Source organism: Monodon monoceros, unplaced genomic scaffold, assembly GCF_005190385.1.
Source record: "Monodon monoceros isolate NGI ecotype Baffin Bay Population unplaced genomic scaffold, NGI_Narwhal_1 Super_Scaffold_21, whole genome shotgun sequence".
Classification (NCBI taxonomy): domain Eukaryota; kingdom Metazoa; phylum Chordata; class Mammalia; order Artiodactyla; family Monodontidae; genus Monodon; species Monodon monoceros.
In genome coordinates this window covers 98,182,023-98,206,916 of record NW_021703778.1, presented here as the reverse complement: position 1 = coordinate 98,206,916, position 24,894 = coordinate 98,182,023, and the positions used below count along the sequence as shown (strand labels likewise).

Here is a 24,894-nt window from a genome sequence, read left to right as displayed (position 1 = left end):
AGACAGTATTAGATTCTTTGGTTAGAAAACCAAAGTCAGGTGAGCTGGAGAGAGGATTAAATTGTTCAGCATCATGCTGACTCCTGTACCTTTCAGAATAGGGGAAACGTGGCATGACAACATACGCCATCATCTTCTAATAATAATATACATTTATCTCAAAATTAGCCTTTTTGTGAGGAGAGGTCCTTAAACCTTGAGCTAAGATCACTTGTGAGGAAGAATTTTGGCTACCATTTTCTTGTTTTTTTAAAAAGTCCTAAGGTAAACAATAAAATGGTAACCAAAACTCTTACCATATAATTCTTAGTAGGCCAATTTATCATCTTATAAGAATATAGAATTGAAATTTTGTGTGTCTCAAAGATACGTTATGGAAAAGTAAAAATATTTACTCTCACTCAGTTGCCCTGGAATTCAGCAGCACGCAGGTGACGGGCCGCCTTGACAAGAGCAAATATGAATTGGTTGAGAGGAAGGCCTGACTGGAGGGGGGGTTCAAAGGAGAGTAGGACGAGAGAGATTGGAGACCCTGAACATGCACACTTTTCCAGTTTTGCTGGAAGGGAAGGAAGAAGCAGGGCAACAGCTGGAAGGAAAAGTGGGGTCACAGCCTTTTTTCTTTGTTTAGGATTAAAAAGTATTATATGGTGATAGGAAAAATTCAGCAGAGAGGAAAATTGCTGGAGTTAATATGACCTTGATTGAGAAGGGATGGGATCTAATTCCAGGTTGAGGGGCTGACATTTGCTTGGAGCAGAAACAGTCTGCAGTGCACATCTACCAATCAGAGCAGGGGAGGGGCAGGGCATATGGACAAAGACACGGGCTCATGGGGAATCCTGCAAGTTCTTTCCTAATTGCCTCTACTTTCCAGAGACCAAGGAGGAAAAGGCAGTGGCAGAGCGTGAACTACGTGACGTAACTGTATTTTACTCACTGTTCCCCATCACCTTTGCTGACCAAGGATACTCACAAGTAGTTGGCTAAGTTGTGCTCTTGTAAGGTGTGTGTTTCAAAACCATGAGGGGTCGTGTCAAAGTAGTCATTGCCGATCCCACAGATGAAACATTTAGTCTAAGAAGAATAACAGGGAGAAAAGGCATGAGTAGGCGTGACATTACAGGCAGGTAGCAAAAGGGTGAGGATCTCTGCTTGAATTGAGAGACACTAAAATATGTTTCTCTCTTTCATGCTTTAGGCTGTTTGTTAGTCGTCTTCTCCAGAGTGTCACATACCTAGCTTCTACCTAGTGGAGGGTACTTGCTCCTTCCTAAGCCTGGGGCATGGCGGAGGCAGCAGGTGGGGGTGGTGGGGTGGTGGTAGGGTACAGAGCACAGAGGGTGGAGCAGAAGAAATGCCCAAAGCTGGTAGATGGGCCCGGAGAAGAGGACAGGCTTGGAAAACAATCATGGTTGGTAATTTTGCCTAGGGCTGGCCTTAAATAAGAGTAGAACCTACTGTTTAAAAAATCCATGTGCTGTGAGATAACGGAAATCAAGTTGGGATTTAGTAGAATGGTACCTCCATATCCTCTCGTACTTGTTCCTGCTGGTCTCTCAGCTCCCCAAAAGCATCAATAATAAGACCTGGAATTTTAAATACAAAGACAAACAAAACACTTCAAATAACCTGTTTAGGCAGGGCAGAGGAATGACAGATGAATGGCAGAGGCTATTATGTTTTGTTAAAAAAAAAATGTGGAATATTACTCAGCCATAAAAAGAAACGAAATTGAGTTATTTGTAGTGAGGTGGATGGACCTAGAGTCTGTCATACAGAGTGAAGTAAGTCAGAAAGGGAAAGACAAATACCGTATGCTAACACATATATACGGAATTTAAGAAAAAAAAAATGTCATGAAGAACCTAGGGGTAAGACAGGAATAAAGACACAGACCTACTAGAGAATGGACTTGAGGATATGGGGAGGGGGAAGGGTGAGCTGTGACAAAGTGAGAGAGAGGCATGGACATATATACACTACCAAATATAAAATAGATAGCTAGTGGGAAGCAGCCGCATAGCACAGGGAGATCAGCTCGGCGCTTTGTGACCGCCTAGAGGGGTGGGATAGGGAGGGAGGGAGGGAGACGCAAGACATATGGGAACATATGTATAACTGATTCACTTTGTTATAAAGCAGAAACTGACACACCATTGTAAAGCAATTATACTCCAATAAAGATGTTAAAGAATGAATTATAAAGCTGAATGATACAATTAAATCAAAATTAGGAAAAACACTTGTGTTTTCAAATGCTGAGTCCTGGCTAATGATTTCTCATGGTTCCTCTTACAACACCTCTCAGCAGTATTTGACGCTAACTATTCACTCCTCCTGGACTCTCTTTCTTGTCCTTCCTTCCTTGTCCTACTATTTTGCTTGGCTGTTCCCTTTCTGTCTTCCTTATCGGCTCTTCCTCTTCTAGTCCCTGAGGCACTGAGATGTATCAGTCAGGGCTCCTCCTCAATTTCTTTGCTTTTCCTTCTGGGAAGTCTCTACGCCTACATCTTTGACCACCACCACCAATGGATCCCATTTCTTTTATTTTTGTATTCGTTAATGTTTGTCTTGTGTGTCCTAATTGAATGTAATATTTCTATCCTCTTCCATTCCTGACTTGTCTCTTGAAAGACCCATTACAGTTAACTGCTTATTAGCCCTCAACGCCTGCACGAGGTCTCATAGTACCTCAGCTCGGCATGACTCAAACTAAATTCATCACCCTCTTTCTCTAATTCCTGACAAGCTACTGACCAAAATACCACTACCTCTCCCCGCAAGGAAGGAAAACACATGTCACACTCTCACAGATCCTCCTCCTGCTGCTTCCCACCCCATTGCGTGGGAGGAAAATGATCAGGGCAGGAATCATGAGGATGTGGGGCAACACTAGCCAATGGAGATATTTAGGAAGCACAATGAGACAGAAATGATCAACTCAGAGTGGGTAATGAAGGAGTGGGCGAGGGGAGTCCTCTGTAAGGATGCTCAAGTTTCCTGTATCAGTGCCTGGGTGTATGTTTGCCTTTATATACAGTAGACGTTCAAGAGATGTCTGTTGGGGCTTCCCTGGTGGCGCGGTGGTTGAGAGTCCGCCTGCCGATGCAGGGGACGCGGGTTCGTGCCCCGGTCCGGGAAGATCCCACATGCCGCGGAGCGGCTGGGCCCGTGGGCCATGGCCACTGGGCCTGCGCGTCCGGAGCCTGTGCTCCACAGCGCTGAGAGCCCCGTGTACCGCAAAAAAAAAAAAAAAAAAAAGTCTGTTGAATTAACAGGTAAGCGAATGCATAAACCTCTTTACATAAAACAGTTAAGTCAGGTTCAGAAAGGCAAAGAGAATCAAATTGACTGAGCCCCATGCAGACGACATAACTGGCAAGCATACCTTGGATGATGGCCAGCAGGATGACAATGACAAAGAAGAAGAATGTAATGTCAAAGACGATGCGGTACATTTCGTACGGGTCCCCAGCGGGGTCTTCAATTTCATCGCCAATGCCACCTCCAGCTCTCACTCCCACGTACATGTGGAACAGGTAACACTAGAGAAGAAAAATGATGGCGATTCAGGTAAAAGGCGCAGAGTTTTGTTTGTTTTTACAGAGATGATCAGATCATTCATGTAATAAGATCAAAACATGACAGCCCTGAGGCAGGAGAAGGGTACTCTTCACAATAACACATTCATGCTGCTAACTCTGTCCTCTCCACCCTCTGGTCAGGTTGCTGTCTATAAAGGTGGAAAGACTGCTGTTCCACGTAGCCTTTAAAAGGTGTTTTTTGCTCTTTTCTTAAAAACAGTTTTGAACTCTTTGACACACACGTGAGAATTCACTCTAGGTGTGTATAAGTTAAAAGAACTTTCTGCCCTGATGAGTGAGGATGGCCTATGCCAGATACGAGTTTTCTCTCACTTAATTTTCAAGTGCCAGCCTGGACTTGGGGCCGGGCTACAGCCTCCGGGAAGAGGCCTCCCCTACTTGGCATCCTCCGCGCACCCGGGAGGGCGGGGCTCCCCGCAGAATCTCCTCCCAAGTGCCCGTGTGCTCCAGGTAGGCTCCTGGGCCAGGGCTCACAGAGCAGGCTGCCCTCTGTCTCTCCTCCTGACCGGCAGTGATGGCTTCGGGATGGGAGTGTGGAGGCAGTCTTATGGCTGGTAAATCAAAAGCCAGTGGCAGCACGGAGCCCACGCTGGTCATACGGTTGCTCTTGTGCCTGTAGTGTTGCTGTCTCATGGGCTGCTTGCCCCAAGAAAACTCACGGAGAGTTTTTAGCCAAAAATCGTATCTATTTTCTGGAGAAACGACCACAGGCGGGGGCAGGGGGACAGTGTACTGTCACCTGTCTCTGATACACACATTCTTCTCCTGAAATCTGGTCATGATAAGCGTCTAGAGATGCTACTGCAGCTGTGCTGGCTCACCCTGCGCTGTGCCCTTCTATGCCCGCAGGAGCCCCAGCCCCGCCCTGACCCAATCCCGCTGCTGTGACATTTTTCAGACGACATGGCTGTTCTGAGACAAGCCCCACTGGCTTGCTGAAATAAACGGAGCACCAGATTCATGGGACTTTGCTCCTAGCTCTCAGAGGCAAAGAATCAGAGTTTGACTTCCATGAGGTACAGACACGGGTAACTCGCGTCTTCGCCACACACAGATGTGGATGGATGGTGATCCGCTTAGCTGTGTGCTTCTCTTTCCACCTGGGCCCCGACAAGCGGTCTATTCCATCACTTCTGTCTTTCCAGGACCCACCTCCCTTTCGGATGAGACATCGGTGTTCTACTCTCATCTCTGTCCTGCTCTGTCTCCACTCTACCACTCTGCCCACAGCCCTTCTGTCCCAGCCACACCAGGTGACCCTACAGGGAATTCTCACCGTCATCATGTCATCACACTTCATGTCGGGCTCATCGTCGTCTTCACTTTTGTTGTAGAACTTGCGGAAGAAGTTGAACGCCACCACGGTATAGAGGTAAACCACCACGGCCAGGAGACCGACAGTCAGGACCAACTGGGAGCAGAGAGAGAGAGAGAGAGAGGGAAGAGGAGGTGGGTCTTCTCCACCTTGAAAGGTTGGTGGGAGACTCCAAGAAAACAGAGGAAAGGGGAAAGATGAGGGGTCTGGAACGAAGGCTGTCATACAGCAGGTGCCGAAGCAAAGCAAGATCACAGAGAGAAACAGGCTTATTGGGAGAAAAGAGTAATGATTGGACTGTTATGGAACAAACTGTGTTTCCCCCGGAATTCATATGTTGAAGCCCTAACCCCCAGTACCTCTGAAGGTGACTGCACTTGGAGATAGGGCCTTTAAAGAGGTGATTTAATTAAAATGAGGCCATGAGGGTGGGCCCTGCTTCAATCTGACTGGTGTTCTTACAAGAGGAGGAGGTTAGGACTCAGAAGGAGAGATACCAGGTAGCCGTACGCATCGAAGGATAATCAAGTGAAAAAGCAGCAAGAGGCAGCCAGCTGCACGCCAAGCTACCCACACCTTGATCTTGGACTTCCAGCCTCCAGAACTGAGAGGAAATCAACGTCTGTTGTCTAAGCCCCCAGTGTTCAGTATTTTGTTAAGGCAGCCCGGGCAGACTAACAGCTGGGGTACTGCACGGGGCGCATATGAACTACACAGGGATTTAAGGATGAGAATAGTGACGGTGCTCTGAGGACGGTTACTTTGTTTTTTCACAGAGGTAGCAGTGACCCAAGGCTTCAAGATGTCGCTTTCACTCTAACGCTGCTTTTATTTATTTGCTTATTTATTTAATTGAAGTAGAGTTGATTTACAATATTGTGTTAGTTTCAGGTGTACAGCGTAGTGATTCAGTTACACATATACATGTATCTATTCTTTTTCAAATTCTTTTCCCATTTAGCTTGTTACAAAATATTGAGTATAATTCCCTGTGCTACATACAGTAGGTCCTTGTCGTTTACCTATTTTATATATAGTAGTGTGTATATGTTAATCCCGAACTTCTGATTTATCCCTCCCTCCCCCGCTTTGGTAACCGTAAGTTCTAATGCTGCTTCTAAAGAAACTACAAGAAATTAATATAACATTGTAAATCAGCTATACTTCAATAAAAATTAAAAAAAAAAAAATATATATATATGTATAACTGAGTCACTTTTCAGTACAGAAGAAATCAACACACATTGTAAATCAACTATACTTCAATAAAAATTTTTTAAAATTAAAAAAGAAAGAAACCACAGATTCCTTGGGCTCACGGGTATCCATCCCTACATCACAATATTTCATAACTAACCATGAACTGGATAATTGTCACAGCTTTGAAGTTACTATAAGAATTACGATTGAGCAAAGTGACATTTTTCATAATGAAGAAACCTGCCTTGGACCTTTGCCAGGGTCATAGGGCCTGTTTGTTTCTCGGCTTTCAGAGGCACAATAAATGAGGACTACACAGGACCTGCTCATCGGGCCTCTACCGGGGACTAGGTGCTGGGCTGGAGCTGTGAAGATCAACAACATAAAATCTTTCTTTGCCCTCAAGCTGCTACACAAAAGGGAGTGGGCATGGTAAGTACCAGAACAGACATATTCAGCAGCTTCTTGAACAATGAATTCAGTGATTTGAACCTTGGATAGCAGACCTCACGGAAAGCAGCCGGTTTCGAAAAAGAGAAAGAATGTGGGCTTTGCACCAAGGAACAAATGGGCTTGAATCTAAGTTCTGCCACTTAGCAGCTGTGTGCTCTTGGGTGAAATACTTACTTAGCCTCTCTGAGCCTCAGTGCTCTTCTCTCTCAAGTGAGTGTAACACTTACGTTATAGGGTGGTTGCCCAGCACACGGCACAAACTGGGCACATTTTTTTTTAACAATCTTGCCAGAGTTTAGTCGGCAAGCCCCCATATAAGACATTCATTGTTTAATAAATGCTGGAGAGGGCGTGGAGAAAAGGGAACCCTCCTACACTGTTGGTGGGACTGTAAATTGATAGAGCCACTATGGAGAACAGTAATGGAGGTTCCTTAAAAAACTAAAAACAGAATTACCATATGACCCAGCAATCCCACTCCTAGGCATATACCCAGAGAAGACCATAATTCAAAAAGAGACACGCACCCCAATATGCAGCGCTATTTACAATAGCCAGGACGTGGAAGCAACCTAAATGCCCATCAACAGAGGAATGGGTAAAGAAGATGTGGCACATATATATACAATGGAATATTACTCGGCCATAAAAAAAGAACAAAATAATGCCATTTGCAGCAACATGGATGGACCTAGAGATTATCATACTGAGTGAAGTAAGTCAGACACAGAAAGACGAATATCGTATGATATTGCTCGTATGTGGAATCTAAAACAATGGGTACAAATGAACCTATTTACAAAACAGAAGTAGAGTCACGGATGTAGAAAACAAACTTATGCTTACCAGGGGATAAGGGGGTGAGGGATAAATTGGGATATTGGGATTGACATATATACACTCCTATATATAAAACATAGCTAATAAGGACGTACTATATGGCACAGGGAACTCTACTCAATACTCTCTAAAGGCCTAAATGGGAAAAGAATCTAAAAAAAGAGTGGATATATGTATACATATAACTGATTCAATTTGCTGTACACCTGAAACTAATTCAACATTGTAAATCAGCTATACTCCAATAAAAATTGTTTTTTAATTAAAAGAAATTCATTGTTTAAACTTTTCATTTAAGGTACAGTTTTGTATAATGCCGTTAAACCGAATCAATAAAATTTGAACTTTCTGAGTAAAGGGGAAGAAAAGAATTCTAAAAGAACAAATTGTAGAACTGGCATTCCATAAATCCCGTTTAGGGAAATGCCACCTTTATAGGATAAAACTTCCCAAGACACACACGGAAAAACAATACACAATGCCCTTTCTCCCAGGAACCTATAAGGAAGTATTTACCACTCTCTGAGCAAACATCTATATCACAGGTTCTGTTATTACCTCCCCAAACTTTAGCTTCTTGTCTGTGGCAGCAAATTTCTATCTCTAGCTTTCCTCCATTCTTTTTAGTGTCAACTGAGAAACCAGCGCCACTACCAGAAGCCCAGAAGAAATAAGCCATCGTAATACCTGATGATCTAGCACCCTTTCATTTTAGAACAGTTAAAGGTTAATCTGACTTTTTTTTCTGGTTGGAATTTTTAGTTTTTAAGGTGTACAATGTGACGATTTAATGTATGCATACATTATAAAATGATCACCATGATCAAGTTAATTAACATATCCATCACCTCACACGGTTACCGCGTGTGTGTGTGTGTGTGTGCTGAGGACACTTAAGATCTACTCTCTTAGCAAACTTCAAGCATACAATACAGCGTTTTTAACTATAACCACCATGCTTTACATTAGATCCCCGGAACTAATTTATTTAATAACTGAAAGTTTGTACTCTTTGACCAGTGCTCCCCATTTCCCCCAACACACCCAGCTCCTGGTAACTACTGCTCTACTCTCTGGTTCTAGAAGTTTGCCCTTTTTATGATTCCCCATATAAGTGACACCATACAGTATTTGTCTTTCTGTGTCTGGCTTGTTTCTCTTAGCATAATGCCCTCTAGGCTCATCTATATTGTTGCAAAAGGCAGAATTTCCTCTTTTTAAATGGCTGAATGATATTCTGTACGTTCATAACAAATTTTGTTTATCCATTCATCCACTGATGGACACAGGTTGTTTCCATATCTTGGCTATTGGGAATAATGCTGCTATGAACATGGGAATATAGATAGCTCTTTGAGATACCGATTTCATCTCCTTCAGATACATATACCCAGAAGTGCAACTGCTGGATCATATGGCAGTTCTATACTTAATTTTTTGAGGAACTGCCATACTGTCTCCCCTAATGGCTGTACCAAGCTGCGTACATATTAACTCCTTTCTTTTCTCCCTTCTCCTGTAAAGATTTAGAGATGTGAGGGAACATGTCTCATTCATGGATTTGCACTTAATGAGGAATAAAATGCTAGGGAGTTTGAACTTGTTCACAGGAGGAGCCATTAGAGGACTTTAATCAAGGGGTTGACCCTGACAATTCTGTAGAAGACAGACTAGATATTGATGAGACTGGATGTAGAGCAATGACTATATAGGTATATATAGAAATTGCACACATACATGTATATAACATATATAGCTATATATGTCTACCTATGTACACATATAGCTGTATATATGTATAGATCTATATATATCTAAGTCATTGGTCCTTTTTTTTTTTTTTGGCTGCATTGGGTCTTCATGGCTGCACGCGGGCCTTCTCTAACTGATGCAAGCGGGGGCTACTTTTGCTTGCGATGCATGGGCTTCTCATTGCGGTGGCTTCTCTTGTTGCAGAGCACGGGCTCTAGGTGCATGGGCCTCGGGAGTTGTGGCACGTGGACCCAGCAGCTGTGGCTCGCGGGCTCCAGAGCTTAGGCTCAGTAGTTGTGGCACACGGGCTTAGTTGCTCCGCGGCATGTGGGATCCTCCCTGGCCAGGGCTCGAACCTGTGTCCCCTGAGTTGGCAGGAGTGTTCTCAGCGAATGCGCCACCAGGGAAGCCCACTAGTTCTTTCCTAACCATATCTAGGTCCCTCCCGTTCTGCAGCAGTATAAACCCCATACCTGTTTGCCATTGTGAGTGACAGATGACAGGATAGTCCTCAGAGTCTTGAAGCCCATCGCGATATCCAGCAGATGAGCAGCGAAGAAGAAGTTGTTGTAGTGGCCCAGGACTGACATGGTCGTGTACCAGGCGAGGTAGAGAAAGGACTGTGGAAATGGAAGGAATTGAGCAGCTTTTCAGGCATTCAGGGGACTGAGGTGCTTTGAGCTGGCCCAAGAATTGCCAAGTCAAGCCCCATCTGCCTCATACTACTGCACAAGAGAGAAGTGTCCCCCCAGCACCCTAGGGCCCTCTGTCTTCGCCCAGCACTCCCTGCATCTTCCTGAGCCGCCTCCATAGCTTGTTTCTTTGTGGCATCTAATGACATCCCTGGACTTGGGGCACAGAATTTTGCTTTCCCAGATGCCATACTTACATTGTCAGTAAAAACAACTCCCAGCTTCCAGATATGGTACTTCATGTCGATGGAACTTAGCCTAAAGGGGAACAAATCATTTCAAAACTTAAAAATGTCAAGATTTAGTTAAGTGTTTAATAAGGGGACAAAATGAATTTTTTTCTCTCTTGGGTTTAATAACCTAAATACAGCTCTGAGGTTTATCAAGTTGTATGTGTTCACCATGAGAATGAGAGTGGCTGAATCACACACCCTGAAATTTTAATTAGTCTTTCTCTTTCAGCTCTATTAGGCATAAAGGCTGATAAGTCTTTCAATTTTTTTTAAAGCAGTGCTCTCCCCCCCATATTTTAGAACCTAGAAGAAACACTTAGGCGAGACCAGGGTCTAAGACAGCGAAGACATGACTGTGAGCTTTCCCTGTAGCACAGGGAAGAGGACTGGAAAGATAAAGGGTCTAGTCAGCCAGACTTTGGGATTTAACTCCTAAGCTCTGTACCATGACACCAGGGAGGCTGCCTCTGCTTTGGTCTCTCCTACTGGGCTAAAGTCGAGGGCATTTTTGTCCAACCCCAGGAGTTCAGCAATGCGTTCTGCTCCGTAGAGATCTCCATACTTGTTGATCACCTAAAGCAGAGAGGAGGACAGGGTGAGCTCAGGCCGTGCATCACCACCAATGTTTTCTCCAGCCCCAGTGCCGTCAGAGCTGTGTTATGCTCTGGGCTCTTCCAAGGGGTTGATAAAGACATGAGTCAAAATGCAAAAGGAAAATAAAGAGAAAAAAATAACCTCCAGAGAAAACAGAAGCGATAAAGACAATTAAGTGAAAACTGCTTCTCTAGCTATCATTTAGGAGGAGAGAAAAAACCTAGTGTGTAGAAAACAGTGATTTTGTTAAGCTGATTAAGGCAGATGAGTATAGGAACTAAGCCCCAAACCTACATGCGTTCATATAAAACCCCTTCTGTGGCTTACTTTTCTCGAGATACCATCATAAAAGCATCATTACATTTATTCATGTTTGTATATGGAGAACTTAAAAAAACAATCTACATTTCTTTGGAGGTCATGGAATTTACTCCCCCTGCCCCGCCCCCCAACAAGGCATACCTTTCTCTTTACAAACTTGTCCCAGTAGTTATTAGGAAAAGATCTGAAGAAGAAAACGAAAGAGGGAGATTCTTAACATCAAGGCAAGCACATCAAGAAACTTTGCAGTTTGAGTGTCTGGACCTGTGATCTTTTGGGGTTTTGTCCTGCTCATTGAAGAATTCAAGACTTGATTGAAGTTCAGAGTCACCGCAGGTCTGATTTCTGGTTTCACTGCTTTGCGGTGAGTTCTGAAACACTTAGAAAGCTCCTTTGCATTTTCTACTTCAAAATTATGGTTAAGAGCCAGGAATCGTGATGACAGACTAGCTAGAGGCAGGGATATGTGTCTTGAGCTCAGTGTAACTAGAAACCAAACCCTGCAGGAAACACATGCATTCAACCTTCCTTCACTGAGTGCCCGCTTTATGGCAGTAACTGGGGTAGGTGCTGGGGACACGGTGGTGGGAGGTGTAGACAAGGTCCCTAACTATGAAGTTTCCAGTCTGGAAATCACCGTTAGTTAATTTACGTGGGGGTTTTCTTAATGGAGTGCTCTTCTGCTCTGTTCTCCATTCCTGCATAACTCCTGTGGGGTGTGCTTTTCCCCGGGAATGGGATCCCTTCTCTCCTTTGGAGGTAGTTCCTATGCCATCCCAACCTTAACCCCACAGAGGGAACAGCTTTCTTCTGGCAAGTAGCTAGTACCAGCTCCACTGCAAATACCTTCTTATTGCTAAAGTCAAGAAATAACTGTTACTTTCAGGTATGTTGGCAGAAACCATTTAAAATATTTTGCTCTCCTCCAGAATGATCAGTCCTTCCTGAGAGGTTCCTTGGAAGTCTAGTTTGCAGCCAAGGAACCTCTGGCCCTTGGTGCAAACATTCTTACTTCTGTTTTCCTTCATGTGTAAATCGTTCTTGTTTGTTAGCTCTGGAACACAACAGTCCCCTATGCTATAGAGGCCGCCCAAGTTGGTGATGAGGAAGGAGGGCCTCCCTCTGTTGGTGGACCTCTCAGAAGAATAACCCTGAGCAACTGGCACCTCTCTTACAACAGGGTGGCAATCTTTAAACAAAACAAAAATTTTTTTTGGATATTTAAAGCAGTCTTGGTCTTTTTTTTTTTAAGATTTTTTTTGGGATGTGGACCGTTTTTAAAGCTTTATTGAATTTGTTACAACATGGCTCCTGTTTTGCTTTTCTGGCCTCGAGGCGTGTGGGATCTTAGTCCCCCCGACCAGGGATCGAACACGCACCCCCTGTACTGGAAGGCGAAGTCATAACCACTGGACTGCCAGCGAAGTCCCCAGCAGTCTTGGTCTTAAACATCCAAATGCCACTTAAAAACAAAGCAAACTGCTAATAGATTTTATCTACGGGGGATGGAAGTAATTATTTTGACCTCCTTCTTTGTCCATTATTCTGCTACTTGATTTTTTTCATGAATGGTATTTAGAATCCAAAAAGTGGAAAATTCCACAAGTGATCCTGAAGGGCCAGTGACTAAAGGCTCTGGTCAAGACCCTTTCACAGATGTGATCTTACTTTGATCTGAATATTCTTGTCTCCTGACCAGGTATGTAAGCTCCTTCAAGGTCGAAGCCATAATTCCACTTGGTAATGTTCCTTTAAGTGTGGGGTAGGCCAAGAACCTTCAGAAGGGAGATGCATAAGTAAGTGACAGATCTATATATGAAGGGTCAAGAAAAACAACATAAGCTGCTCACCTCTTAGAAACCGGCAGAATGCGCAATGAGATGCTATTACACACCTACCAGATGAGCAAAGTTATCTGAGGATAACAAGTGCTGACAAGGAGGCAGAGAAGCAGGAATGCTCACAGGGTGCTGGTTTAATGTAAATGGGGACAAACATTTGCATATCCTACTATCCAGCAAGTTCGTCTCCTGCTGCCTACTCCAGAGGAACTCTTTTATTTGTGCACCAGGTATAAAAATACTCCTTACAGCACTGTTTCCAACAGACACTAGCGGGAAACAGTTGAAATAGCCACGGTCAGGAAAATGGATAAATGCACAATAATATACTCCTAATGGAAAATGCTACAGTTTTGAAAATGACCAACTCGGGCCACACATATCAACGTATTCAACTGATGAGTTCTTGAAGAGGGTGCTGAACAGAAGATTCAAATGACAGTACAATGCATATAGTATAACTCCATGTATACGAAGCTCAAAACTAGTTAAGATGAAACCATGTATCTAGGGACACATACCTAAGTGGTAACACTATAAACTAAGGCAAAAGAATGGATAGCACTAAAGTCAGGAGGGTGGTTAGCTCGGGTCCGGGGAGGATCCGGGCCAGAGAGGATAACGTCTGGGACCTCAAGGTTTTCAGCGATGTTCCAGTTTCAAAGCTTTGTAGTTCATATTTTATCACTGTACTTTAAAATATACGTTTTTATGTTTTCTTCTATATGTGTATTTAACAATACAAAAATTAAATGAAAATGAAAGCTCTCCACGACATACAGTTAACTCAAAAAAGAGCAGGTTACAAAGCACTACATGTACAATGATGCCGTTATCGTGAAGGAATGACAGAAGTTCATTGATCTAAATGTTTTAAAACAGCTGTTTTTCTTATACATGCGTTTCCCTATTCACGGGCATTTCAGCCACTTCAATTAAACGTCAGCAACTGTCCTTGTTAAGACAGTTTAGTGTTCTTGTCTCATTACCTCCTCAGGATAAACTTCCAGAAACTGAACTGCGTTCTTCCTGGGACTTGTAGGCTGTATCACCTTGTGCCACAGACACAAGCGTTACTGATGATCACAGAAAGCTTACCAAGGGATGAGATTATTTGATATTCAAACTTTCTATACTATAATAACAAAGGGTCAGAAATAAGTCTTAGTAGTTTCCCTTATTCTTCCTTAAAAGTGAGGAGATTGGCAGTGACCTGCAGGTCTAAACAAGCTTTTGGTTTTGCCTGCTCACACCTTTTTTTCCCTAAGAGAGGAGTGTTCCCTTTCTCGGGACTATTAAAAAAAGCTCAGCGGTGCCTGTGTAGAGCTGCCTCTCTCAATTTGCCTAACCATCTTTGAATAAGTAGAATTTTCTTGCTGCAGGGGTCAGGGTTGTTGTTTCTAGATGTGCATATTTTATTGGCACAGCCGAGAGAGTCAACAGTCACCTTTGTTTACATATTCAGCCCTATTTCTTGACTTTTCTTTCATCCCATTAATTTATCTTGCAACTCTCATTTCCCTGTTGTGAATACACCGGCGTTAGAGCATCACCTTTGCTCATGGTGATGGTCATTTTCTTCCTAAATTTTTATTGTGGTAAAATATACATAACTTAAAATTTACAATCTTAATCATTTGGCTATAATCCCTGTGTTGTACAATATATCCTTGTAGCTTATTTTATACCTAATCGTTTATACCTCTTAATCCCCGTCCCTATATCGCCCCTTCTCCCTTCCCGCTCCCTGCTGGTAACCACTGGTTGGTTCTCTGTATCAGTGAGTCTGCTTCTTTTTTGTTACATTCTCTGTGTTATAGTTTTTAGATTCCACAGATAAGTGATATCATATGGTATTTGTCTTTCTCTGTCTGACTTATTGGTGATGGCCATTTTTCTTTAACAGGGAAAGGGAATAACGAACAGCCATCAAGCACGTGACAATCCATTCACGAGTCCTCCCAGGACTGCAGGCGGCGGTATTCTCATCCCTCTATTAATGAAGAGGAAACTGAGGTTTATAAAACCTGATTCCCTCGCCCTAGGTCACGGGTGTCTACGTTATAAAGCTGACTCAGTATTCTACCTCTTTGCCTCTAGAATCAATGCTTGTCTCCACCACGTTAGCACTGGTACACGTGCCTACCAAGAAGGCAGGCTTCACCCCACGGGTCCTAACATCCCCACCCAGATGGGCCTATTTTAACTGCCCGTGGAACTGCCTATCAAATTATATTGGGAGGAGTTCTAGTACCAACCAGGCTATTTGTTTAGGGAGAAGACTTCAGAGATGGTGCTGTCACAGGGCTGCTGTGCCATCTGGGGACTCTGGAGAAGCTGATCAGCTTGATCACCGAAACCCCGGGCCAGGGAAACACTGTACGACTCGAACATGGAAAACCAGATTAAGTAGTGTTGTGCTGGGCCATCTGGTCTTAATTAAAAATGCTCAGCGCTTTCTGATAATATCCTCTGTCCCCCATTAAATGCATAGGGATACGTATAGCTGTTGGAGGCACAACAGGCTACTTTGTGAAAAGGCAGGGGAGAAAACAAGTCCCAGAAACCAAAGCAAGGCTTATATTACTCAGTCTCCAGGGCTGCTGAAGAAGGTACTATCCTGTTTACAGTAGAAACTCCGTTTTCTTTTTGGGGTGGGGGGAAACTTACGGTGTGTTGATTACCAAGCGATCCCATTGCCCCTTGATGTCATCTTCAGAAGGCTGTTCGGTGATATACAGGCCATCAAACTCCAGCTTCCTGGCAATTTCTTTCTCTCTTTTGAATACCACCAAAGGAACCTAGGAGTGGGAAGACACTGGTTACTCAGAGAAGGCTTTCTAATGAAAGCATCCTCTCCCACGCGTATCTCACAAATTGGCCTTCCAACTTCAGGGCAGCAAACTCTTTGTAGTGGGATTCTTAGGGTGCCTAGTTGTGGGTCCAAAGCCAAAGAAATCACTTCTCAGTCCTCTGGCTCACACACCTCCCTCTCCAAAGCTGATATGATTTGGGTCATCCTTTAAACAGCTGACAGTATTACAAACTGTGGACTTCTTGACCCGTCCTGGCGAGAAGACCATATTTAGATGAATCACAGGGCCGAGTGACTTAGGTCTCCTAAAACACTTAGGCTGGAGGTAAACCAAGACTTAGAAAGCATAATAAACTATTCTAGAATATATTGGACAGCTGCAGAAATACGATGAAGAGTTCCAACCCCCTTCAATGGCTAGGGTCATATTCATCTCATGTCTTTGAATTCTGATTAATGAAATATGGCTTAATGGTTACAATGAGAGGATTCACTGGGCTCTGTGCATAGTCTTTTGCTATTGAAGTTTTCTTCCTGACATTCCTTCCGAGAAGAGCTCCTGCCTGGCACACTTATTTGTTCCCTACCATCGTTTCCCATTCTCTTATAGTTATGACTGCTTCTAGCCTACACATGGTGGCATGGTTCTAAAGACGTATCACAAAAGCAGTACATACACAGAAAATGCTGGGAAGATAATCCACTTGCTCCAACCATCGCCAGACACACACACACTTCAGATAAGGGACAGAATGAGCAAGGTCAGAGGATACGACTGGAATCCCAGGAAATGAGAAGGCAGAAAAGCCAGAGCTCCACTAGCCAGAAAAGCTTAACTCAGACAGAGCTAGGGCTTCTCATCCACCTGGGAAGCTACTGGTTACTTGGCAACATCCCTGAGACCTTGGTCTCCAAACTGTTTCCTCTAATAACTCCCTCTCAAATCTCATGATATCCGTACAACCCACGCTGCTCCTTTATTTCCAAGACAAAAAGGCAAAATTTAGATAATGGTTCGTAAAGAGTTACTGCTTACCCTTTTTCTTCCTCCCTTAATTATTTATCTTTTTATTTTTAAAATGCATTTCACTGAAGTATAGTTGATTTACAATGTTGTGTTAGTTTCTGGTATATAGCAAAGTGACTCAGTTATACATACATATACCTTCTTTTTCATATTCGTTTCCATTATGGTTTATCACAGGATATTGAATATAGTTCCTGCTTACCCTTTTTTTTTAAACAAGGCAACAACACTGAGGAAATAAAAGAATCATGACAGGAAGGTGACAAAGGCTACTAATGGACATTGCACACTGCAGAATCAGTGCCTGGTGTTGGTTCATGGATCATGTGGGAGGGGAAGCAGGGAAAGCCACCCTGACTAGTGTCTGCTGTGTGTCGCGGTGACTCTGAATTACAATAATAATATCAAGTACTGATCAGTACTGATCACTGGGATTTGAAGCATTCTCTGTCAGTCTTCTAGGAATTTGTATTCCCTCGTAAGTACAACTTCCACATTTTTATTCCCTAGACAGTGCTTATTTTTGTTTTCTCTAGGTTACCTGTACCCTAGCCGACAAGCTGAGCTCTAGATGGTGAACTAAGGAATAGTAGCGAACATGCTCTAACGTTTACTACGTCTGGCTCTGAGTATTTTACACATGTTAATTCATTTAACCCTCCCTTTAGCAACTTTAGCGGTTGGTGGTGTTATTATCATAGTCATTTTTTTGGCAGATGAGGAAACAGAGGAATGGCGAGGTTAAGTGGCCGAGCTGTGGGTCCAACCCCAGAGGCCAGGCTCCAGAATCCATTCTTTCATTGTTACAGTGGAGGCCTCAGTGGAGGCAGTTTAGGACACATGGTCTCTCCAGTAGAGCAGCTGGACTTCCTAAGTGATACTGCAGTCCACTGGGGGAAGTGAGAGCCACAAGGATAGGAAAAGACTTCCTGGACTCTTCTCAGGGAAAAGGTGGCTTGGTATAGGGCCAAGGAAACTTCCTACTTAAGAGAAGTAAGAAAAAATGTAATGAGAAAAAACAATTGTGGTGTATGTAGTAGAAACAGAACTGGACTTGGAACACCTAAAGCAGAATGACTGAAGATTGACATAACTATAGCAGTGTCTGAAGATGGTCCCAGAGAACCACGTCTCCTGCTATTCATGCCCTTGTGTAGCCCCCTTCACCCTCTGTGCAACAGTGAATGTTGGCTGGCCCTGTGACTTGCCTGAATCAACAGAATGTGGTAGAAATGGCACCTTGCCAGTTCTGGGCCTAAGCCTTAAGAAGGTCTAGCAGCTTCCATTTGTGCTCTTTTTTGGACACCCAAGCCATCATGTGCAAGAAGTCCGGCTACCCAGCTGGAGAGAGCATGTGAAGAGACCACATGGAAAGGGAGATGCCCTGAGTCTACAAGGAGGGGGAGAGAGGCCCAGCTACCCCAACTGAGCCCAGCCTTCCGGCTGTTCCCTTGCCAACGTGCATGGGCCGTCTTGGACAGTGGCCCATCTGAGCTCCCAGCTGGTTGCTGATGTGGCCACTTGTACAGGGAGCAGAGGAACCGCTCTAATGTGCCCAGGCAGACACAGAATCAGAGAGAAAATGGTTATCATTTTAAGCCATTGAATTCTGGGGGGTGATTTGTTATGCAGCGATAGGACAACGGAAACAGTAACTCATCTCAGGTAGCTAAGACCTAGTCATTTCTGAAAGGTGAAAAGCATTTTTATAAAAATTTCAACATAAATTCAAAGGTGAGAAGAGCCCCTCATTACCAGCTCCATGCGTGACTTAGCCCGACGATTTGGATTCTATGCAATGTCACAAGGGGTGGCTGAAGTGAGACTCCTGGACCAAGGCTTCTCAAACCAGAGTGTGAATACAGATCACCTGCGGATCATGTTCACTGCAGGTTCTGATTTAAAAGGCTTGGGTAGGGGGCAAGAGTCTGCAATTTTAACCCGCTCCTGGGTGGCGCCCAGGCTGCGGCTTCACCGACCTTAGGCTATTAGTCTAAAGTCTTAGAGGACAAAGGGCTGGCTGGGTTCAAAAATGATGCTTCTTCCCCAAGGAGTCTGATTACATTCAGAGTGGCTGGCGACTTACCTTCAGGCAGTAATAGCCCACCACGCAGACTAAAGAAATGATGGTGTGGATAACGGCCAGGGCTCGCAATGTTGGCGCCATATATCCAGTGCTCTCCTGCAGGACAAAGAATACCACTGCTTCTTCCTCTTCCTCATCATTAAAGGAATTCCACAGGTTTGCAATGTCTTCTGTCTCTTCTTCTAAAGGTTCCTCGGTGACCTGGCCCAAAACACACACTCTCTTAGAAACACCGGAAAGACCTCCGCCACTGGGCTCTCCCCACATATTTTATACTGCTGGCATTTGCTGTGTAAATAGTGTGATTCCGTATTACTCGATGAGGGAATGAGGTTTTTAGGTACCTTGTTCCTGGGAACCTCCAGGATCTCTAATAATTGCAAACAAAAGTTTTAAGAGACAAAACCTCTCTCTTGAAAACAAGCCAAAAATTGAAAAGTTAGGAAAGTGTTACTACATGTTCTACAATCCTTCAGCTGCAGGAGGGAATCTTTGAAATGCTACGGCCTGGGGCTTCCCCAGAGGCGCAGCGGTTAAGCAACCAAGCCCGTGCGCCACAACTACTGAGCCTGTGCTCTACAGCCCATGAGCCACAACTACTGAGCCCGTGTGCCACAACTACTGAAGCCCGTGCGCCTAGAGCCTGTGCTCCGCAACAAGAGAAGCCACCGCAATGAGAAGCCCGCGCGCTGCAACAAAGAGTAGCCCCCCGCTCGCCGCAACTAGAGAAAGCCCGCGTGCAGCAACGAAGACCCAACACAGCCAAAAATAAATAAATAAATAAATTAAAAAAAAAAAAAAGCTACAGCCTGGGAAGAGGCTAGGACAAACTCGCATATGCACAAGTGCAGACATTTCCCTTCTTTCTTAGATGCCGTTAACCCATGGCTTCAGTGCCATCCTTACACAGTGACTCCCATATCGGCGCCTTTGAGGCTGTTACCGTGCATGTACAGCTGCTTGCTGGCTGTCTCCACATGCATGGCTGAGTCACCTCAACCTCTCCATGTGTTTAAAGCTAGGCTTCGCCATACCCCTCTACAGACTTCCATTTTTCTGCTATGGGCAACAGCAAGCCATTAGTTTATCAAGTGCACTATTGATGTGGATAAGAGCATGTTTTATAAAAGTTAGATTTGTGGTTTTCAGTAGGAAGTTAGAGAGGCAAGAGACAGAATAGCCAGTTAAAGACGATGTCAAAAAAGAATCCAGGACCTACAGCATTCATTAGTTCTTTCTACTAACATTTATTATGCATCTACAGTGTACAAGACCCACTTACCAACATTCAAAATCTCCATTTATCTTGATGAGTCCCTGTCTTCCACATCCAGAAACCAACTCCTGTTAATTCTTCCTTCATAATAATTCTAACATACGGGCCAACTATCATGGTTCTTTGTTACCTTATTCCTCAGGGAAAGAACTGTATTTATCATTCAGTTTGAAATACCTTACAGCTCCTAATATAGGGTCTAGCCCATTGTAGACACGCAACAAATGTCTGAAGAATTAAGTAGTAACTAAAACAAGCCTGAATGACTGAAATGGTGCCCTAACTGGCTTCCCTTACAACCAGTCTCTGTTCTCCCCACTGCTAAAGACAGTGTCCTTTTTTTAGGAGCCAGTGTCTTAGAAATTTCCTTAGAGTTTTTGCTTGAATTAAGAGCATAACCTCTATTACTTTTTAAAAAGTATATAATCTATTCACCAAATACCCCCTGAATGAAGCATCACCTTGTAAAAGAGCAGGATGAAGTTGATAGCGAAGGCTACAAACAGAGCAAGGAGCCTCAGGTTGTAGAAATTCCTGGCCAGGTAGTGCTGAAAAGAAAAGGACAGGCAGAAGTAGAAGAGCTCTGGCAGGGAGAAGGACCTTCCCTCTTTCACACAGATGGTCTTCTCTGATTAGAAGTTTACACAGGACTACTCCTACTCTTTGGTAACCACTCATCTAGGACTGTCCTGGCCTTCTTACAACTTATTTGGGGGGACCAAAGTTGATGATTTTTAAAAAAATTGCTTAGAATGATGCTCAAGGGAACCCTGCTCTGGTTTAAACCTCAGGGAAGCAAATGCCTAAACACGCCGCCAGCACAGGACTCATGCTGTCATGAAGGTACATGTGCGCGCGTGTGTGTGTACCCTCCACACAGCAAGTAAGCAGTCCATTTGGAAATTATGAGTGATCTAGGCCCACCGGAGACCCCTGAAGCTCCCACCCTGGCTGCAGCCAGACTGAGGCTGAGAGTCTCTGTCTCTTTGTAAGTCACAGACCCAGCACTTCTGCCTCTCCCCTCTTAGGGGGAACCATTCCCATACCCACTGCCGTCTTCCCGGGAAAAATCGACACGTGAGGACTGGAATGGTAGCTGCTTGGGGAAGCGCTCACCCGCTCCGCGGAGGGGGGCTCCCACCAATGGTGCTGGGAGGTGTAGTCCTGGCTTTCAGCAACTGTGCCTCAGTGGGCAATTTGCCAGAGAAAGGATATTACAAGCTGGGCTGAGGGTGTGTGGAGTAACAAAGCTTTTGAGGACTAGTGTGAGAACCTGACACAACACAGGAATGTTCTTTCTGCATCTGAATGATCGCACTACTTCTGAAGTTTTGGACCAGGATGGGCCAAGTCCCCACCTAGCACACATAAAGGAGCAGCTCTTCTAGAGAGAGGGCGGGGTAGAGGGGCTGCAGCACCTGCCGTTTCCCTTTTCCTTTCCCTCCAACACAGAAGGGAGAGACAGATAATCGAGAAGAGGGAAGGAAGAGGAATGAGAAAGACGAGGAAGAACAACTAACCAAATGTGAAACAAAGTCAGTGGCCACTTCTCTGAGGTCCGCCCGGGCCAGCGCCTGCACCCGAGCGGGGCCAGGGCCAGAGCACTCACCAGCAGCTTGGTCTGATAGATTTCCAGCCCTTTAAAGAAACTGGCCATGAAGGCTTCAGGCTTCTCAATTTTCTGGCCACACCATCGCTTCTTCCTTTTGGTCGCATCTGCCCACCCGGCCTCGGCCTGCTCTTCTTTGGCTGTGTCCTCTTTCTCCCCATCTTCCGTGCTGCAGGAATGAGAAGCCCACTCATCATGGAGGGGAGGGGGAGGCCTGGCCCTGGCAGGGAAGCTAAAGAGAAATCTTGGCTGAGAGGGGTGGGAGATGTATTATTCCTTGAGGGTGGGGACCTCAGGTCTTTATTACCCATAGTGCTTGGATGTGAACTTTGTATTTAGGAGCGGTGCCTGCTTTGATGAGTCACAGTCACAGGTGTACATCAGTTATATACAAGTTCTTCTGAAATTAGCCTTACCAACCTTTTTCCCCCTCAGAAATGTCCTTTATTTTCTAGGCTTTCATGGGCATTACCAATAGTACCTATTCTTCTAAGTTTGTCGTAGGAATTAAATGAGATATTGTATAAAATGAGCTTAGCAAAAGGCCTGGTATGTAACAGTTATTCAGTAATTACCAGATATCACCATCATCATCAACATTATATGAAGTTGCTAAGTGTGAGTGTTTGATAATTTGCTCGGTCAGATGGTGAAACTCTGATCTACTATTTGGAGTCTAAAGTGAACAAAATTATTAGACTGTGTTTATTGTATAGCTGGGGTAAAAAAGAAATGTATCCACACACGGAAAGATGCTCACCATCACTAATTATCAGGGAAATGCAAATCAAAAACACAAAACCTCACGCCTGCCAGAATGGCTATCATCAAAAAGACAACAAATAACAAGTCCTGGCCAGGATCTGGAGAAAAGGAAACCCTTGTGCACTGTTGGTGGGAATGTAAATTGGTGCAGCCACTATGGAAAACAGTGTGGAGATTCCTCAAAAAACTAAAAATAGATCTCCTATATGATCCAGCAATTTCACTCCTGGGTATATAGCCAAAGAAAACGAAAACAGTAATTCCAAAAGATACATGCACCCCAGTGTTCACAGAAGCATTATTTACAATAGCCAAGACACGGAAGCAACTGAAGTGTCCATCAATAGCTGCATGGATAAAGAAGAGACACACACACACACACACACACACACACACACACACACACACACACGCACACTGGAATATTACTCAGCCATAAAAACGAAAAAAAAGAAATGTATCCAGGGCCTGCACAATATCTGTTTCTTATATTAATAGACATCAAGCTTTCTATTTACCGTAACAACAAAATGGCAGTTACCATCAAGAACGATTAAGCACAGCAGTTAAAGCAGTCCATGCCGCCAAGAACTTACTCTGCCTTCTCAGACTCCACTTTTCCTTCGGCTTCATCAGCTGCTTTCGTCTCTGCTGCCTAGACAAAAATAACAGTCAAACTTTCCTCAAAATAAACGAGTTCATGGTGATGAGCCATATCACTGGCCATTTTGCTCTCCATGGTCAGAAGTCCCAACGGCTTTCTCTCTTTATGCTTCTGCTTTTCTCAGGATCACAGAACATAGGTGTCCTGCTATATATTAAGCTGCTCTAGAGTGATAAGACAAAGACTTCAAGCTTGAAAACATAACCGCCCTGCTATTATTCAACACAAAGAAAAAGCTTTTGCTAGGACATTGTCAGAGCCCCGTGGCAGTGGTCCTACTGCTTCACGGGGTCGGAGAGAGATGGAACACAGGTCCAATCCAGAACCTGCTTCCATCAGACAGTATCTTCAGTTCTCTTCCATCACCCCAATCCCTCTGATTGATGACCATTGCACTTAGAATAAAATTCAAGCTCCCTACACCAAAGCCTATAAGGCCTACATGATCATGGCCTTTCTCTCCATTTTCACCTTGCATCACTTGACTCATTTCCAGCACAAACATTCACACCTTCGTTCCTTTCCTGGGACATTCCAAATCCTTCCCTGCACCAGGACCTTGGCACATGCCATATCATTTGCCTGGAATATGACTGCCCTGGCTTTTGGTGGGCCTGCCATTCTTCAGGACTTGGTTCAGATGATACCTTTGCAGATGCTCCTTGAGTATCCTACTTATAGTAGGGCCCACATTCATTCTGTAACACACGACCTTGTGCATTTATTTTAGCATATGTCAAAAATGATAATTAGTTGTTGTCTTCTTCCACTAGAAATTAAGCTCCTTTAAAACAAAAGTGTTGTCTCTTTTGTTAATCAACGTATTCTCATATCCTAGGAACACAGCCTGGCATGTAGCAGGCCTTGAATGAGTCCCTTTTATGTATCAAACTCTGTTCTAGGCCCTGGGTGACATCAGGGAGCAAAACAATAAATAAATTGATACTGTCAGAATGTTTACGATTCTGATACTTCTCTCCCTGACTCTCTAACCCAGGTGAGACATCTCTCCATAGCACCTGATAGACTTCCTTCCTAATGCTCTTCATGCTTGTACTGACCTGTCCAATGTCTATCTTTTCCACTAAATTATAGGAACGATGCATTTCTCATTCACCACTGTATTCCCAGAGCCTAAAACAGTGACAAGTGCATATTAACTATTCAATAAACATTCATGTAAAAACTGAATAAAGGGGCTTCCCCGGTGGTGCAGTGGTTAAGAATCCGCCTGCCGGTGCAGGGAACACGGGTTCGAGCCCTGGTCCGGGAAGATCCCACATGCCGCGGAGCAACTAAGCCTGTGCGCCACAACTACCGAGCCTGCGCTCCAGAGCCTGCGAGCCACAACTACTGAAGCCCGTGTGCCACAACTACTGAAGCCCGCGTGCCTAGAGGCCATGCTCCGCAATGAGAGAAGCCACCGCGATGAGAAGCCCGTGCGCCGCAAAGAAGAGTAGCCCCCGCTCGCCGCAACTAGAGAAAGCCTGCCGTGCAGCAACAAAGACCCAACTCAACCATAAATAAATAAATAAATAAATAACTTCATTGATTTTTAGCGAAATGAATAAAGGTTGACTTTGGGCTCTGATCTCTTTACATTTCTCTCCATACTCTCTTTATCGCTAGAATGATGCTGTGAGTTGGATGCTGCAACACCCAGAACTTTCCGTGGCCAAAGGGCTCTGAATTACTGCTATCTTAATCTAGTTGACTGACTCAAAGTCCAAACTGGCTAGCGGTTGCATCGCAAGGGTGAAAATGTCCCAAGCGTGACAAAACTCACTGGGCACTGTGCTAAAT

At 44.3% G+C, this 24,894-nt stretch overlaps 1 protein-coding gene across 2 annotated transcripts in view; it reads right to left on the bottom strand.

The window, feature by feature from the left end:
- The window catches only part of RYR3 (ryanodine receptor 3), a 563,985-nt gene that overhangs the window by 1,958 nt on the left and 537,133 nt on the right, over window positions 1-24,894 (bottom strand). For both annotated transcript variants that reach the window (XM_029237020.1, XM_029237021.1), the window contains 13 exons: window positions 23,024-23,082; window positions 21,663-21,831; window positions 20,515-20,601; window positions 18,778-18,978; window positions 15,520-15,650; window positions 11,150-11,192; window positions 10,539-10,666; window positions 10,058-10,118; window positions 9,642-9,788; window positions 4,885-5,019; window positions 3,392-3,548; window positions 1,525-1,589; window positions 977-1,077 (listed from right to left, as the gene is read on the bottom strand). In XM_029237020.1, the coding sequence (XP_029092853.1) occupies window positions 977-1,077; window positions 1,525-1,589; window positions 3,392-3,548; window positions 4,885-5,019; window positions 9,642-9,788; window positions 10,058-10,118; window positions 10,539-10,666; window positions 11,150-11,192; window positions 15,520-15,650; window positions 18,778-18,978; window positions 20,515-20,601; window positions 21,663-21,831; window positions 23,024-23,082 (1,484 nt within the window). The remainder of the gene's footprint in view (window positions 1-976; window positions 1,078-1,524; window positions 1,590-3,391; window positions 3,549-4,884; window positions 5,020-9,641; window positions 9,789-10,057; window positions 10,119-10,538; window positions 10,667-11,149; window positions 11,193-15,519; window positions 15,651-18,777; window positions 18,979-20,514; window positions 20,602-21,662; window positions 21,832-23,023; window positions 23,083-24,894) is intronic.